Here is a 19,576-nt window from a genome sequence, read left to right as displayed (position 1 = left end):
GTGTACAGAATGTGCCCTTGTAAAATAAATTAACCAGGCTGACAGGGACAGATAAACACTGATCCACTTACTTCACAGCAGGGATGGATACGCTTTCTTACTCTTACTTTCTTTTTCTGACATGACAGAATGTCAAAAATCCATAGTGACCTCCTTTGCTCCCAGCAGGGAAGCAGGAGGCTTGCAGCAGGACGGAACAGAGCCAGGCTGTGAGGATAAGTGGCGCCATGACTCAGAGAGAGACACAGATTACGCTAGCTACCACTAATGACGGCTTGCGGTGCTACTGTAATTAACACAATGCTCTGGGCAATCACCACACGGGGAGACTCCATGACACCCTACAGCTGAGTGTAACCACACAACACAACTCCATCAAATGCTGTTCCCATATCACATAGCATGCATATGGACTGGAGAAGAATTTCACCTTACTTGCAATAATGTGGCCGACACTAATAATATGTAGCGAATGTAAATCAGAAATGTCATTTTAGCGGCAGCCATTAGTCTGTGTGGCTTTAAGTTTCATGGGGTTACATGGGATCTAACATTTACAAAGAGACAGGTTAAGATCTGTGTAAAGAATATGATACGAGCAGAGGGAGATAAAAACATCTTTGAGACCATGCCTAATGTATGCATTTATTCTAAAGTGCCGTAATGGTATGAAGTCGAGCTCTCTCGATAGCAGAGACAGATAGCGGGCAACAGGCAGTCTGTTATTTTGAAGGCCTTAATTACCAAAAGGCTATTCTCAACAAAGATGGAAGAACACGTGTCAACCCCTCACATAGTCAAAACAGACAGGTGGTAAATTCTAATTAATACAGCAACTGTAAGTGTTAAGTGATGGTGTATTCTTAACTGCCATGCTGCTTTTGTGGTGAGGTTACCTGTAACCTGGCACACCTGAACACTCGCTCTGGTTGTCGTGTTGCTTCAATTTACAGGCAGAATTGCCCCATAATGGCCTGACATCAATTGTGTGTGTGTTTATGAGGTGACAGTACTTAATTGGACCCCTTGGTGTGGTTGTTATATATGCAAAGATGTCTTCCCTTTGTATTTAGGGTTTCTTTCTGGAGGCTGAAACCGTGACAGTCAAACATGCTAATGAAAAACAGTGATATAGTGACCACCATATCATCCCCTCCCCCTTTATCATACAACAGCTGTGGGTGTGGCTTCAGTTCAGGGGGATCACCACCCACCAGACAAACCAGGCATACTTAATGAACTGGTGGGCATGTCCACATAAAAACAACATTTTAACAAATACCGTACAGTTTATCCTGCCACACTAATAGCCACCGCAACACCCCATCCTTTGTCCGCCTTCTCCTACCAAACCACATTGTTTGCACACATCTCACCATACACAACATCAACGACAACCACTACTTTGCATTCATGCAACTGTCATATTTACAGTACAATAACTATATGAAAGAACACATTCTTGCACAAGACCACCAGCCTACGTCAAAATCGGCATCACTTTGCCGAGTTACGCCAACTCCGTTCACTTCATGGGGCCAGTCCAATGGCGCATTGTAGTCTACGGCCTTCACAGTGACACACGTGTTACATGAACCACGCGACCGGGATGATTTCCAACCCCGGCCTCAATGTCCAACCTCGCTGCCCCCTCCCCCTCTGGCTGCTGTGCCGGACAGGCGAACACCACGTCGTGTTGACTAGACTACACTAATAAGGACACATGACGGCCACCACCAGCAACAACCCGAAAAACACATCTCTCGCCTATCGCCACACAACTACGCTTGGTGAACGCAGCTAAAGCAGCTGCCGTACGGCTTCACAACTTCACAGTACACTGTGGAGGATTTTTGTATTGCATCGCGGGGCCGGGGGGACTTGAATTGACAAGTGCGCGAGTGAGTGAGCGTGCGCGCGTGCAGTACACATACTATTTACCCAGGGTGTGTGTGTGTCTACGATGACCAGCCAGCCACACACACACACACACACACACACACCACCTCTCATCGCCACAAATCGGATGCAAAGTTATTCCGCGCATTATTTATTTCCCAGTCCCACCACGGATTCAAAGTAACCAGTGACTGTGTGTGTGTGTGTGTGTGTGTGTGTGTGTGTGTGTGTGTGTGTGTGTGTGTATGCGTGTGTGCGAGAGTGTGTGTGTGTGTGTGTGTGTGTGTGTGTGTGTGTGTGTGTGTGTGTGCGTGCAACAACAACACATAATAATAATTAATAACCCATCCGTTTCTACACAATACTGGGTTTACAAACACAGCTGAAGCATGAAGTGGAGCCTGTCAACTGCCGCAATTTCCCATATTGCGCTGCAACGTAACTCTAGGATGACAGAGAGTCAGGGCTAAAAGATATGAGCTAAAAGATACGTGTGAGTTCAGGGGCGGACAGCTGTTATAGTTTTACTTCTGTGACATGAACTGTGGTTGGTGATGGGGTGGATCTGGGCTGCTGGACCAGCTGCTCAGCTGGGGAGGAAGCATTCACCTCAAGAAGCGTAAGAATGTCTCACAATATCAATATTGCTCAATTTGTTCTACACTTCCTCTAATTATATACCGGTAATTCAATGTCTTTGTTTACCAATTAAAAACGAACAGTAACAGGAGTTGGCAAGAGTCTCAGTCAAACTGAGAAAGTAGTAGGGGGCTAAAGAAAAAAAGTGACAAACAAAGGTTGAAACAGAGCTCCTCAGGGATAAATAACTATCTGACATTGTCTGAGTGCATTCTATTTTCATGGCAGCCAATCTGGCACAATTTCATTGTTGAGAATACATCTCTTCTGTTAAGGGCAGTCTTATTCGTCTTGCATGTGATGTAATCATCCATTCTCATCAGGGAAGAACAGAAGAAGACTACTCTACTACTGACTTCAATTGTGCAATTTTCCTAATAAATAAATATGACGGTGAAATTAATTGAGATAAATGGATTAGCAAGTAAAACAAGTTAGAGACAGCAGTACTTTGTCTATGCATGTCTAGAAATAAGAAGTAGAGTGATGGATGGATGCAACAGACCAAGTAGAGCAGACATGCGTGTAGTCTGTCTGTGATCAAAGAAGCCAAGGCCGTGCTAATCCCTGCTTTATAGGGTTGATTTAATGAGCCGCAGATCCGACCAATGTCGGATTACCGAATTAGAGTTTGTGTGTGTGTGTGTGTGTGTGTGTGTGTGTGTAAGCCGCTCTCCTTGCCCTCACTCACTTTCGTTAGTCGAGTGTGTGAGTCTGTCAATTTGACAGGGCTTTCCTGTACACAGTAGCTCAACTCTGTCTTTAGACAGTATTGAGCGAGAGGCAAGGCTGGCTGCTTGTGTGTAATGGAGCTCATGATGGTGGTGGTGGTGATAAGGCTGAGAGGCCTCTGGCCAACTGATGCAGCCAGCATTGCCTAAACTCATCAGCTCAATGAAGGAGAGAGAGAGAGTGTGAACGTGGGGGAAGGATGAAACTGCCACTAGCTGGTTAAGCCAACACATAAACCAGTCTGTCAAAGAGGAGGAACCCCCAAGGCTGTGCCTCAGTGTAGGATGGCTACATGTTGCTCTCTTAGTGTTTTTAGTTTTAGTTTTTGAGTGGTGCAACCACTCCTACAATCAGCAATGTCTGTGTCTACCTATGTGTCTACCTATGTGGCCATGAGCAGCAGTGGTGTGCGACTGTGCGCATGCGTGCACGCACGTCTGTGTGTGTGTGTGTGTGTGTGTGTAGTAACGTTAGCCTAGCACGTAGCAACACACATGAAGAGGGGAGTTGCACCACGGGTGTGATCTTTTTTAGATTTTCAAAAACCTATTATGAATATGATAGACTTATACTGCCTGGGGTTCACATAAGGTATGCTGACACTGCTACTAAGTGAGACAGCTGGACTCTAAAGGCCACATTAAACTTTAATGTTAAGACGATAAACAGTGTGTGCCTGCAGCCAGAGACAACGCAATTTCGCACGCACACAGCCATCATTTCATTTTGATTCAACTGATGATCAATATAGTATCAAGAGTTAGAATGAACAAGGAGAAAAAGGAGGAACTAGAAAAAGTGCCTTTCTGGGCACAGTACTCTACCAGGAGGATAGGACAGGTCTCCACCAGGAGGATAGGACAGGTCTCCACCAGGAGGATAGGACAGGTCTCCACCAGGAGGATAGGAGTGTGTGTGTGATGTTTGGCAAAATGTTTAGGAGTAATATAAACATGTTTTTTTTCTTGCAACAATTTTCTTCATTTTGTTGAGGAAATGCAGAGTCAGATCACTCATAACATTTCTGAGGATATAATTTTGGATGAGCAGGACATGTGCAGCATTTTGTACAAAACGGGCTACTCCTGAAAACTTTGGAAGGCAATCTTAGCTAATCAGTGTAGAATCTGAAAAGTCCAACAGGCTCGTCTTGATCACATGACTACAGAGATCATGTGTACCGATTTGCATGAGATTTGGATGAAATCTGTGCGACTAACATAAACGGCATAAATGGCACTATAACAGGCCGTTGAGAAATGTTTGAGCAGAGGTTCGTCGTTGGCATCCAGGGAGTGTGTGTGTACAGTTTGGCATGGATCAGGCCAACGGTGCCGGAGATTAGCTGATAACTGACGGACGGAACGACACACACACGGATGGAGTGCAAAACATACTCTCTCCCCATGCCTTCGGCCTGGTGGAGACAAAATAAGAGATTGTGTCTGAGTGACTGAATGAGTGGGAGAGATGAGAGAGATGGAGCACATCAACAATCAGTGTATGCGTTGTCTTCCACCTCTGTGGACAGAGTGGAGAATGGGTGCCCCTGATCAGCACCAGTTCACTGGGCACATTTGGGCCGCCCGCTGACAAGACTGGCAGCAGATGCCACGCAGAATGTAGCACCAACGGGAAGAAGAGAGGAAGAGACACCGAAGCCACATGCATTGCAAACATGTACTTTCCTCCATTATCGGAAGCTAGGCCAATATTTGCTGTCCTTCCATTGTGGGTAATCCTAACCGTAATACTGCTCTCTTGCACCTCTCAAGTCGTGGCTTAGTGCTTATCGTTTAGACTCTGTGTAAGAGCCACTTAACTGAAGACTACACACACACACACACACACACACACACACACACACACACAGGGGTTCTTGTTAGTTAACAGGGTCACACTGGTATTTATCAGACAAAAAAGGAGAAATACTGAGTCAGTGAAACTGACTTATCTGAGCTTCCTCAATTGAGTCAGCATTAAATTATAAAATAGAATAATAGTCATCAAAAATAGAATACTAGTCATCTCCTGCTGTGTGAGTGTCAACCAAGAACATGTATATTATGCTCACATAAATGCCCAAAAGCTTCAAGTGTAAAGGGTCACTCACTTTATGGAGGAAAGACACAATTGAAATTAACCTTAAGATATTACAGTGAGATATTCCTGCATGAAATTCTGCTGCAATTAGCAAGGGTCGTTATATTCCAATTAGGGATGGAGCCCGGAAATCGGGTCCATTACAAACCCGGTTCGGCATTTATCGAGACCTGAGTATCAATAAGCGTTTGGCTTGTTGCGTTGAGTCTGTTATCGGGTATAAAGGGGGCTGGGACGCGACGGTGGTTGCGTGGTGCGTCATCGGTTTGCCGTGAAAGTATGGTGGAACGGATGAAAAAGTTTGGTTATTGGTAACATTTAAAAAAAAAGACGAGGGGAGCCAAATACAATAATGTAGCCTACCACAGTTGTTGCATGCACGAAAGGGAGCATTTCGACAATGCATAGACATGATCTGTCCAAATGCGATACCTTTGCATCATGTCTGCACCGAGTCGAAACACGGGAGCCGTCAGCTGCTAGCCTGGCACGGCCAGACTCATAGCGAGGACTCACTGACGCTTCCTCCCCGCGTATATGATATATATTTGCGGGGAGGAAGCGGACCCGCGGATCGATTGAATAGTCTCACATAATACGTGACGTATTCAATGTGCATGTAACTTCTCAGTCCATCGTTGCTGAAAAGGCAGAGCTACAAGCTCACAACGCGGTGCAACCCGAGACGGTGTGAGCTTGTAGACTGGCTATTCTTGGTGCGTGACACCGCCGTACGATGATGTATACATTACACATTTAAAGTGACGGTACACAATTAACAGTTCCCTCTGTCTGTTAGAAAGGTACTGTATAAGGCCCTAGTAAAATGTAGTGCAAAGGGATGTCTTGGTTGGTTAAAATAAAGAGATTATTAAAATATAATAAGAAAAAAAATATGCATATTCTGCTTCTAAGTGTGTGTGTGTGTGTGTGTGTGTGTGTGTGTGTGTGTGTGTGTGTGTGTGCACCTTAGAACTCTTTATTGGCATACAAACTATCACAACTGGCCAATAAATGTCCTGAGCCATGGCTCAGTGGTCCAGGCACTGGTCCAGTCTGGCAGTGTGCCGCGGGTTCAACTCCCGATCCCTTTACTGCATGTCTTCCCCCCCTATCTCTCTCCCCATTTCCTGTCAGCCCTACTGTCTGTCCCTCCATAAAACACATAAAATAAAGGCGAAAGCCACAATAAAACATTTAAAAAGAAACTGGCCAGAATTAATTGTCTCCCATCTTTCCACAAAATAATAGAAAATGCTCGATAGTGGGCTCGATAAGGACCCGGCTCGATAAGGTGATTGTTATCAATAAAAATTAACGAGCTCCATCCCTAATACCAATGCAGTTGAACTGAGCCGTGTGTGTGAGGGGAAATGTGAAGCCAGCTGTGTCGTGTGGGTGCAGAGTTAGGAGTGGCGGGACGGTGTTGTGGTGAGAGGAAGCTGTTGGGGGTGGAACTTCCACGCGTGGAAGACACACCAAACAGGAAGTGAAAGCAGCAAAGCTGTGGCAGTGGCATGTGTTCAAGCATGCGCAGTTGCGCACACATACACACAATGTAGGTACAAACACAAAATGACTTGCCTGTTTACCCATTTAGTTGTCTTCAACAGACTTAATTATTGATTCGGCCCCATACAGTTTCAAATGTCTGGAAGGGTGGTTTGTGCAACAAAAGCTTTGATTTCAGAGCATTTGGAGAAGGAGCAAGGTGGGGAAAGACGCCTCTTGGTTCATGCCGGATGTGCAGGGTTCAAAGATCTGTTGATTTGACAGTCAGGCTGTTAATCTTTATTTATTTAAGGAGGAAATTAGATTGTGTATATTAATTAGTCCTCATGGCTCTGCTTTGACCTCTATATCAGTATTATTTCTCCATAGCTGTTCTCTAACACAGAAACTGGATTTAAATGAACAAACAAACCACACGAGGCAGATAACCTGTGATAGGATATGAGAACATTTTAAATAACTCACAGGAGACATTTAATTTCAATAAAGCAACGGTCCAAGGTCCAAGTTACTTTAGTTCCAACAAATCTGTATTGCCCTATAAAAATTCTGCTAAACCATATAGATTTATTTTACCAGTAAAAACGACATCGAGACTAACTCTTTTACAAGTGTGAACTAGCCAAGCAAAGAGGCACATGTTACACAGCTCTGCCAGTACCAACAAATATAGGACAACATGTAGGACAGACAAATAACATTTGTAAGCACAGTACCCACTACCTACCTAGGAAGCTCAAGGAAAGAACAGGAATATATATTAAGATGACCAATAAAACTGTTAAAGACTAATGACAATGTTTGCTACTAAACTAATATAGGACTAGAGCAAACATATACAGTATATAAATCGAAGCAGAAGTCTCTGGAAAAAGTGACCATGACAATCCTTTTCAAACTCACTAGGTGAATCACAGAAGACAGTTTGAGTCTGGTTTGTAGGTCATTCCAAGACCAGGGCCCGAAAAACGTGAGGCTTTTTAAAATTACAAGCCTTGCCATGTCCTCTCCCTCCATGGCTCATAGATTCCGCATATCAGATTTCTATATGCCTTCATACTCTGCACTCTATGTAGGTTGTGAACTTGTGACTAGTTAACGTTAATGCAATAGCAAGGATCGCTGCCCAAGCCTACCACATGAATACCAAACGAGTCGCCCCTTTACCATCTCGCCACGGGTGTACAGCTGGCGGAACTGCGCGGCCTGGTATTCCTAAAGTAACCCAAGTAAATTATGCTTAAACCTAACCTTATTCCTAACCTTAACCTCAGTAAAACTATGCCTAAACCTAACCCTATACTTAAACTTAACCTCAGTAAAACTATGCCTAACCCTAAACTAATTTCTAACCTTATTCTCAGTGAAACAAAAATAAAGAATACAAGAACCGCTGCACCGAGCAGTCGGCGGAAGAATCGAGGGGCGAGATGGTTTAGGGGCGACCGTACCTGATACCTACCACATTCTATAGCCACAGGTGAGAAACGAGGTTGGCTTGTGCGTGTCAGTGTCTGGGCCTTTATGTTGCAAACTCCAAAGAGTGTACAAATGGAGCAAAGTGTAAGCCTAATGTTAACATACTGTATGACACAAGATCAAAGGCAGACACACACACACACACACACACACACACACACACACACACACACACGTCCCTAAACAGGCCTGCCTGTAACTGCAGACACTAGACAGACCTTCAGCTGCTGGTGGAGGTATTAGGACCACAAACGCATCTTTATACGACTAAAATTAATGGGAATCTCCAACAGCATGATTTCATGTCTGCCCATATAATGTTATATGAATTCGTCTGTCTTTGCGTACCTTAAATAGTCTGGCCTTGCATTTGCGCTTGGAAGGGCGCAGTCATGATGAATCTACAGCTTGGCCATATGGCCTGACCTTTTGACACTGAGCGCCTACAGTGAGATAATCTAGGGCAAATAAAAAGGAGATTTGCCGCTCAATGAGTTTACAGTATTGCGTGCTCTGTCTATATACAGTGACATGCCATGTCAACAGGGGCTTCAAATTAATTTGAGATGCATTAGTATGTCTTTTTCAGTGTATTAGTCGGTGGAGTAAGACATGTTAGGGATTAGAGCTGTTACCACACACAAAAAAGCGCTTCATTCGTTCTTGTACATTCACTGTAGTATTGACAAGCACCCATTTCATGCTACACGCTATATTGAACACCTAATCCATGTCAATTTAAAACAGCAGGCATACAATGTCCAGATTACCACATGTATTTTTAGAAAAAGTCCATGTAAGTTAACCAACTAGCTCCTTCTCTTTTTTTTCCTTCAATGGATGGGAAATCACATGACACGTTGTGAAACTTCACTCGACTAGTATGCTATTTTCACATACCACTAGGTATAGTATAGGACCAAATAAGCTTCTTAACAAGTTAAGTCTCAACCCGATACAATTAGCAAATCATTACAAACATACAGAAAACAAAATCAAATATCCGTATTTTTCCAAATAGTAGTAGCTGTTAATATGCAAAATCGATTTGGACCCCAGGCGTTTATAAGGAACTAGGCTGCTATTTGCAGTAGGCCGTTATTTTTGTTTGCACAGACCTGCACCGGGCCATTATTCGGTTACAGTTCCTGTGGAGCCAACAAGCGCACCACAGCTCATTGCACATGAAATATAGGCTGCATGGCTTGGACGAGGCGGTTATTACGCAAAATGTTGTCAGAACCTGGGCTGTTATTAGGTAGTGGGCGGCTATTTGAGTAATTTGGAAATATACGGTATGTGGTTTCTCACATTCAGTCAGTGGAGTGGAGGTGTGACATCAATGGAGGATTTAAGAAAGTTGTGTCTACTCTAAATGGCCGTTCACAACGACAAAAGACTATACAGTAACTAGTATATATTATATATACGTTTTTTGTATTGTTCTTAGTGGATGGCAGAGTTCACACCACAACTATGACAAATAAAATGGTGTTCTAGTTATAGACAGTAATGGTGCTCAGTGTAGTAAGCCTTGCCGAGTCATGCTGCCCATAGGGCACCCCATGTACATAACATGACGCTATGTCACAGGGACTTACCCCCACCACAACCCTTGATGCTGAGTGCCAAGCAGGGACGCATTGGGTCCCATATTTCGGGGAGACACTCGTAGGCTAGAATAGCCAATCGTCTGCCCTGTCTGACCCTGCAGAGAGAACAAACTAGTAGTGATCCACTTCCAAAGCCGATACCAACTCTATAGCTCTCCAATGTGAAACAGCATCAGGGTATACAGACAGTAAATTTATTTGTAATCACTGGTGAAATATAGGTCATTTTATGTATACAAACAATACATATACAGGTTTCTACATTAAACGTATAATTAAGGACATTTTCTGATGATGCTTGTAGAATAGGTTTATCATATTTCTGTCCCTATTCAACAACAGGGTCATCATGGTAATCACGGCCAACAAAAGCCCACACAGATGTGTTTCGTGATGATTAAATTGGCCTACATGCTTGGCTGTCGCATCCTAAACCGACCCTTTTCATCCTTTCAATAGCAGGGCTTTTTAGATCAACGATTATGTAAAGGCTCTTTCCTCTTTTCTAAAAGCCAACCGAAATGAAAAATAATTGACATTGAGTGGCATCAGCTGTGTAATACTATATGTAGCCTCGGAGACCCAGGCAATTTTGTTTCAAAAGGGGGGGGAAATGGGCGAACGACCCAGGAAATGTGGCATAGGAGGGTGAACCAATAGGGAGCCGGTGTCCGTTTCCAGCGCTAGTTTGATCCTCCCTCTAATGCCAAGAAAAGCTTGGGTACTTTACTTTCATACATTGATTCAATATATGGGTATTTGGTAATGTCTAATGGTCATCTTTGATGAATTGAACAAGGTCCTCTTGTATTTGTACCCTTGCATTATTGGGTCGTCCACTCACAGTTAACAGTCTTTGTATTGAGCTTGAAATGTACTGTAATTCTGCAAACTGTTAATAAATATTTCAATCAATCAAATGCAATGGGAATACAATGGGCGATCTTCATTTTTATTGGCTTTTATTGATGTGTACCTCTACACAATACACATCATCACACAGTACGTTTTCGTTTTAAGGAAGTAATTACATTTTTATTTTTATGGACTTTTGATATAAAAATCACACCCGTGTGAAGTGAGGGGCGCTCTTATCATACTATGGTTAGGTGATGTAAAACAAACAGTGTCAAAACAAACATTAAATTCTCTTTATTGTTAATAATTGATACGGTCTAAAAGTAAAACTTATTTTTCATTTCACTACAACTTTAAGAAAATAAACCTTTATTGATCTTATTTCAGGTTTCTGAAATGCAAAAGCACTAAGAATGAATTATGTACAGCAAGTAAATGTGAACAACCAAACCAATATATATATATATTAAAAAAATACTACTGAGATGTGGGCCCAAGATGTCGGCACTGAATCTCTGAATAATTGCATGTTAAATCTAACAAATATAAATGTACAATGAATATGAGCTATATCTATGCTATGCATCAATTGCAATACATCAGTGAATATAATATATATGATTTATATATGATTTTTCCAACTCCATACAGTCAAATATTTCTATCATCCAGAAAGTGGAACATGAACTTCAGCCCGACGACATAGTAAGTAGCCTTGCCGAGCCATGAGGCCCATAGGACAGGAGCCTATCTCCTGTTTCGCCCCCTGGACATGATGCTAGTATGTCGCAGGGACTTACCCCCAATCCAACCCTTGATGATGAGTGTCAAGCAGGGAGGCATTGGGTCCCATTTTTAGTCTTTGGTATGACCCGGCTGGGGATTGAACCCCAACCTCCCAGTCTCAGGGCGGACACTCTAACCACAAGGCCACTGAGCCCGACGACATAAGAATGCTTAAACTTCAACGTCACCCAAAACTCAAAAGTCAGTAACAGACAGACAGTGCAGGGCTTACAGTTCCCATATCTCATATCAAGCTTAGTTGTTAGGAGGCTGATGACACAACGGTCTGACCAAGGCGCTTTGTGGTGTGCCACAAAGCACACACAGACCAACACTGTGCCTTCACACAGACTAAAGCACAAGAGAAGCGCACGCCAGACGCTCCTGTAGACCAGAAGGGATAGGAATAAAACAACAGCTACCATCTCCCAGTGCTACTATTGAATGAACAAAGCCTTCACACAAGCCTGGTAGACGTTTCGAGGGACCTCTTGTCTGAACAGCAGAGCTGGTTAGACTTCGTATCATCAGACAGACAGCAGTGGTGAGCAGTGACGAGCACAGTCAGTCAACAACAATACTGTGTTGGGGAGGCTTTTACATGTACTACAGGCTAGCTCCTGGGTACCAAAGCACTTGGCTATGGTCACCCCAGGAATACAATCCCAATGTCGAAATATTATGCATTTACACAGTAAATTACCAAAATCGTGCGTATTCATCGAATGTCTGTTGCAGAGATTACATTTCAAGAACGCAACATAGAGTGTTGTGTGTGTTCATGAGTGAGTAAAGAGAAGCCTGTTCCATCCTGTCTCACAGAAGTTACCTGGGGGTAAACATTCAGGCATGCGACTGTTGCATGAGCAGACACTGAGTGAAGGAATAATAATAAAAAGTGCAGTACCTTGCAAATGTTTAGGGTGCTTTAGAGGTTTCACAAAAAAAACATTTGCTTGCCGTTTGAGATGCGTTTTTCAATCATTATTATTTTTAAACAATTATGTCGCCAATAGTGAAAAATGTCTGGGAGTATCTGATGTGCTTTTAAAGAAAAAGTAAAAGTAACCGACCACCTTCCGCATAAAACAAACTTTTAGATGTATAAGCCCAGGCGTATGGGCACAGGTTCGACTCTCGATCCCGACGGACTTTGCTGCGTGTCACAACCCCCCCCCCCCCCCCCCCCCCTACTTTGCACCTGTCTCTCTCAATAAAGCCAAAAAATAAATCTTCAAAAAAAAAGATTTATAAAAGAGCAGACAGAAGAAGACATCAAGTGGGACCCCGGTACACTCATCTACAGTTCAGAGAAGTGGATGTAGTGCCAGGTGCTATGGTCAGTATAAGGGACTTTAATCCATTTTAAGTATTTAAACTATTTTACTATTCGAATAAACGTTTAAAAGAATGTCGGTTAAATTATAGTGAAATTAATTGCTGGGCACACCCCTAGTCCGTATCGGTCAAAAATATGAAATATTTGGCTACATGTAGTACATACAGAATTTATAAAGACATACAGTAGGAGAATGAAAATGTGTCTGTTTAAATAGCTTAACAGGCAAACCATTGAATAAGCCTTAGTTCCCCATTTCAGATGCATTGTCCAGAAATAACTTTCTGCTGAACTCTATAGGGTAGAGGTTCAAGTAATGCAAAGGGACTTTGCAATTGCATGACTTGAGCACTTAAGTGTGGTAGATATGCAGACATTCTAAACAGGAACTGGTCCTAAATTAGTCAATCTGGTCTAACATTGGTTCTGCTTTCATTACTGTAGAAAATATTGAGTGAGATTTATGTTGTGGAAAATGTGATTTTCATGCAATTAATGGAAACGTGAACAACATAATCTTGACAAGTCTGTTCCCTTAAAACACACACACACACACACACACACACACAACTAAAAGTGTGGTCAGGTCGACGTCTCGATGATGTCACGCTTGTTCACACTTTATAACCCTTGCCAGTAAGGGAAGCAATATGCGTAATCTACCAAAACACCTGGGGAGGATGCATATACGTAGAATTACTTACATATACAGTAATGTTATTTAAACAAATGTGCTTCTTTTTATTCCAATAAATAATGGGCCTTGAGATGAAAAGGGTTGAAAACCACTGTTCCAGGTGGTCAAATAGTTGGTGGTCTCTTTGCATTTGTGGCGTTCACATACATCATACAGTTAGGCAATGTGCTGTAATCAAGTACAATTATCATAAAATAGCTATACTTCCCAAGGCTGATGACTGGAAGACAAAATCGTATTTAAGATGACAAACCATGACAGTACCGGTTAGACTTCACTATAGGAAACGTAACTTTGGAGTGTGTCTTGTTTATCTCTGCTCCTACACTGAGGATACATCTTATTTGTGTAATGTGCCTTGTGAGCGCAAAGACCCGAGTTTGAATCTGGCTCCAGTTGCGTCTCACAAGTAATTCCAAAAATAACACTGAGGGGTAGCGGGAGTGACGTCAGGACTTCGGTACTTTATTACCAGTAAGACGCCTTAAGGGCGAGAAGCAATTACGACAGATAATATAAGCTGCTATCAGTAGACACTAGGCAGTGACCTACTTAAAACAAAATAATAATTAACACTTAGTTGATGTGATTGAAATTACACAGAAGGGGGAACCCTTAGGCTACAACATTATTTCTAGATATCCATGCAATAAGAACATGTGTCTTTTGGCTAATGTCTGCAACTCTGCATTTCATGAATCTAATCTTCTAGAGCGAGGGGGGCTCTGATCCCCTCTCCGCTGATGCTGGGGACCGTGGCGGGCAGCATGTGGTAGTCGTGCCTCGGGCTTGCACAAATCCAGCAGGAAACTGCATGGACAAGGCTGCCGTCCTGAAGCACTGCCATCTAGCTATTGGGCTCGCATTTCCTCTTGATTAATATTCATGCAGAACTCAGCTAGCGCTGCTTGCGAGATGCTTGGAGGCGGTTGGCGTGAGATCATGATGGCCTGAGCGCCACATGGCGCTCTGAGGGCAAGAACCTACAATCTGTGGGCAGGGAGGGTGCTGAAACTGTGGAGAGGAGCACCATCCGTTACTAGTAGTAACTAGAAGCTCTAGTCACGCTATAATGTAATCAGGTCCTACTGTCTGCAAATAAATTACTGCAGGCCTAGTTGTAGGTAGGAGATTATTTTGAAGCCGAGTTTGGAAATTTCACGTATAAAACAAATGACATGAGATTAGTTGACAGCTGTGCTGAGGTTGCGAGCACCATAACAATGTTCTCTCCACCTGCTTGTCAGAGTTAACATACCAGTTGCCCGTGAAAACAAACTACTGTTGTGATCAAAACAGAACGTAAGGTTACAGTGAAAACATGCAGGGTTCAGAACTTCAGATTTAAGCAGTGCCTCAGTAATGCTTATAATGCTTTCACTACAAAAAGGGCTTTTTATGTACTACTCAGCCTCGAGAAATCCTTCAGATAAACAACTACAAGCTTTATCTGAAACTTTAAGGCAACAAAAAAATATTAATCTATGAAGTCAGGCATTGTCAAAAGATGTTTAAACGTAATGAATCCAGCTACAAATATATTTCCCAGTCCAGAAATTATAAAAAAATACAAAGGTTAATTTTATGATATGCAGACCAACCAAACCCTCCTCTCTCAAGACACTGACATTAAACAGAAATCGTCAATGATTGTATTTGCTCAAATCCAAACATGTACACTTCTGTAGAGAAATCTTTGTGTCCCCTCCCCTTATATATAATATCGTGTCATCTCATTAATCTCCAATGACGACTCAAACCCTTTTCAGGCAACAAGACAGACAGTGGGCCTTTGAATAATGTCATGCCTGAGGCCCCACATCAACTTGGGGTTTCAATGAAAGATTAAAGAGGGCCTCGTAATGATGGCCCATGAGGAAATTAAACTCTTACATCTTTTACAACTCTTGCACACTTCAGATTGATTTCTGCTGCTCTGCTTGAATTTAAAGACCTAATGAAATGAAAAATAGTTTCACACTTTTAGACCATATCCATGGCATAAACAATGGATGCCAAAACAAATGGGAAATTTTCAATTTGTGTGTATTTTTATATCAAAAGCCAATTTTATGCATGTCAAGCCTTGCATGTTTAATTCCCATCGCTGCGTGGTTCTCTGATTACAGAACTACTCAGTTTTTAATCTCATTTAAGATAACGTGCACTCATGCAGGCAGTGTCAACTCGTTTTAAACTTAATCCTCACGTTAACATTTGTATCCGAAAACATTATAGGTTAGAAATAAGCCACGAGTTTAGCTGCCCGTCTGTCACTTGTAAACAACCAATCTGCATGCGCATGCACGCGTCGCGCATGTAACAGAACAACGTCTCATACCCTAAGACGTTCCGATTGGTTCAGAAACACACAGCTTTCTGTGAAACTTAAAAATAAAATGCATGTATTTTTCATTTCACTAGGTCTTTAAGGGATGTGTGTGTGCGTGTGAGAAAAAGGCCGCAGGGAATGAGAGATGGACAGTCTGAAACTGTGGTTTTATACGTTTAACGATCAAAAGTATGAAGCTATGAAGGTAAGCTAAGAAGTCTAATGTATGCATTTCTGTGCCTACGGTACAGGTGTCTCCTATTCTACGTTCTATGCACTATTCCTTGTAAAGGGACAAAGATGCAAAGTACATCATAATAGTAATATGAAAAACGGTAATTAACACTTCACAGAAACAGAGATAGATAGGAACTACGACACAATATGGATAGGGCAAGAAATTATGGAACAAAGAGAAAATAAAAGTATAGTGTAAAAGTATAGTCTGTGCCAGTATGGTGTTATTGAAAGAGCAGGATGCCCTTCGGATGATGTCTTTGTGTTTTAAGTCTGATGTATATTACATACGATACAACAGTCTTGAGCCAAAAATAGCAATCTACAAGCTCACAATGCATCATGCCATAGTACGCCGCTGTACGACATAGTGCACATAAACATAGGCAGTGAGTAGAGAGGGAACTGGGGCTCGTTGCCTGTAGAGAGGCAGGCAAACCAGCCACTGGAGAAGGAAAGAGAGTGTGTGTGTGTGTGTGTGTGTGTGTGTGTGTGTGTGTGTGTGTTGTTAATCTATACAGTGCCAGCCAGGCCCAGTACAGAGTTCCACATTGGTTCTGATCATAGTATTAGCGCTGTAATGTCTGCAGACTATAGGCTAGAGACACAGATGTAGCCAGTAAGATTCATAGCATTTAGGCCTTTTCATTCAATGGAGTGCACACAATTGTCTATCTATTACAAATCAAAAACATAGCCGAAATGGGTCAAATAAAATATTTTCAAAGATAATAGATTTACGACTTACATTAAAGTTACGTTAAAAAACAAATCTGCTTAAATGAGATTTATTTCTGGACACATATTTGCCAGAGAAGAGAACCATTGCTTGGACCCTGAGATATATAATATTTCTGGTGTTTTCAAATAAACAGAGATGGGGGCCAAAATCTTAAAAGGACCCAAAACAGTCCACTCGTCGTTCTAAAAGGGGGCGGGACTGCGACGCTCTATAGCACATTGCTGCTTTCATGCAAGTCATTAATCCAGAAGATGTATTGCATTTAAAATACAGAAGTGCAGCCATACAATCTGTCAGTCATAATGGGCATCAACAGTAACGCATGGCACACAAGATCAGATGAGGAAAAAAGGTTTACCTTAAGGATTTCCCCTCGTTTAAAACTAAGTTCATCGTCAGCAGTGGCTTTGAAATCGTATTTGGCAATGGCCTCCATCGTTCTGGTATCTCGTTGGAAACCTGTTTGGCAATAGTTGTGTGTTTGAAGGGCTGACTCAAAAGTAAAAACACAGATCCAGAATTCTGTGGCCGGCCGCTTCTCTCCGAGTCTCTCCTCCCGTCTAGGACCCGTTCCCTTCACAGCTTGAGCCTCACATAAAGGTCACAGTAAGGTACCTGCAAAGAAAAGCAACATGTCATTCAAGCAGGAGCATTAAAAGGCATAAACTGTCCATATCAACACTGTTAACCACTTTCAACCTGATGTCCCTATTTTGGGCATGTCATTCATTATAGGTGGCAACTGTTGTGGGGGAAATATATAGCAAAGACAAACAATGATCAACAAGCTCACAATGCATTGCAACTAAGACCATCACAATACTCTATACATACCGAAATTGACGTTCAGTACCGAAATCAAAAGCTATATCACAATTCTCCAATATGTCACTCCCAGTCCAAAGGAGGCCATGTGCTGTTGTTTACATTCTGCACATTCCTGCCTCTGAAGGAGAAGAAGGAATGCTCTCCTCTCTAGTTTTGTATTGTAGACTACTTGCTGCATTTAGCCATCAGTCCGGTAAAAAGATGACAGCCAACAACCTTTCAAAGTTACAAGGCAGCAGATCGAGCATCATCATATAGCGACTGTGTGCAGATGTGTCTGCACACATGTCTCCTGATCAAGCCTTGGACCAGTCGGAGCCATCACGATTATGACTTTTATGACTGGAATGTGGACAAATCTGAAAGTGATCCAGTAGTTTGTGGTGCCCAATGATTGCTTTTTGGCAAGTGTGTGTGCCTCTATAGCATGCTTGTAAACAACTGTATTGTAACATGTGAGTCATTAAAACATAAAAAACATTTACATCAAATCACACAGCTACTACTAATGTGGCTTATTCGGGAATTCGGCTGCTGGTAAAATACAAGGGGTCACAGTCATTCACCTATTGTACTTCACCAGATGTTTTAACCCATTTAGGCCTAACGTCTTCTGAAAGAATATATATTCAAAGATTTGTGCCGCATTTTCACGATTTTTCAAAAATAGCAGACCTACAAACTCATAGCGCGCCACTCGGTGCCACGCTATGAGCTTGTAGATCTGCTATTTATCAATAGATAAAGTATAACATAATGCTTAGTTAAAACACCAAAAGGGGTTCCCGTTCAGAATGGGTTTTAAGGACAACCCATGGGCTATTTTACCATTCATTCTTGATGTTTATTAAATCATTGAGGATCCAATCATTACTTTGGACATTTTAGTAGAAGGCATGCCTTTTAGTGCACGGAAACCACATAGGCATACTTCCTTAAATTACAGATTCGGGGGTATTTTAGTGTGTCTGAAAAATAAGGATGTATAAAAAACGTGAAAACTGGTCATGAAGGCTCTATTTTCCATTGATAAGCATGATGGACAAAGACATTTTAACCAAAGCAAACAAAGGAAAATTTGAAACTATTCTCAGTGACATATGTAGTATTTAGGAAATATTTTAGTAGTTTGTATCAGGCAGGTGATAATAAACTTTTAACTCTATTCTGTGGACTAAAGAAACGGTTGCAATTTGCTACAATGTTAAATATTGGACATGGTGTTGAGGGAATTTATACTAAGGCAAGGGTGGAATGGACACAAGTCACACAACCATGTCTCACAGATAGAATCGCCTGACTGTCCTATTTGACAGTTCATCAGCTAGCCCAGCTTGTAGTTTTAATCTCAGAAAACACTACAGCCCTCAATAATAATAACTTACTGATTTAAATGGATACTGCTGGCAAGTTACATTAGCTGAAGTTATTCTAAGGAAGGATGACTAACTAATGACTTCAGGATATTTCCAACATGAAAAAATAATAATACAATGATAATTTAGCTCAATTTGCAGAAAATGTAAGCTTGCAGTTCCTGGGTGTAGTAAGCAGACAGACTCCATAAAAAGTAAGCATGAAGCAGTACAGTAGATAGATACTAGATAGATATATCGTTTGAGCAACATATATTCATGACACCCTTTCCCCGTGGTGCTGCTCAATAATTATCACGTAGGCATGACCAAAACAAGACAGATAGTATGGTACTACACTATAACCAAGTTGTTGACTGGAAATGCTGTTTCAACGATCTCACTGCAGCTATCGCAGTTTTTGT

General features: G+C 42.0%; 1 protein-coding gene across 1 annotated transcript in view; it reads right to left on the bottom strand.

The window, feature by feature from the left end:
• The window catches only part of grb2b (growth factor receptor-bound protein 2b), a 41,312-nt gene that overhangs the window by 20,921 nt on the left and 815 nt on the right, over nucleotides 1-19,576 (bottom strand). Inside the window, exon 2 of the mRNA XM_080776856.1 lies at nucleotides 17,327-17,583. Coding sequence (XP_080632982.1) covers nucleotides 17,327-17,404 — 78 coding nt within the window. The 5' untranslated portion in view covers nucleotides 17,405-17,583. The remainder of the gene's footprint in view (nucleotides 1-17,326; nucleotides 17,584-19,576) is intronic.

The sequence above is a fragment of the Protomyctophum bolini genome, assembly GCF_963924005.1.
Source record: "Protomyctophum bolini genome assembly, chromosome: 11".
NCBI lineage: Eukaryota > Metazoa > Chordata > Actinopteri > Myctophiformes > Myctophidae > Protomyctophum > Protomyctophum bolini.
Note: the sequence above shows the minus strand (reverse complement) of the source record. Positions and strands in the feature narration are given on the sequence as shown.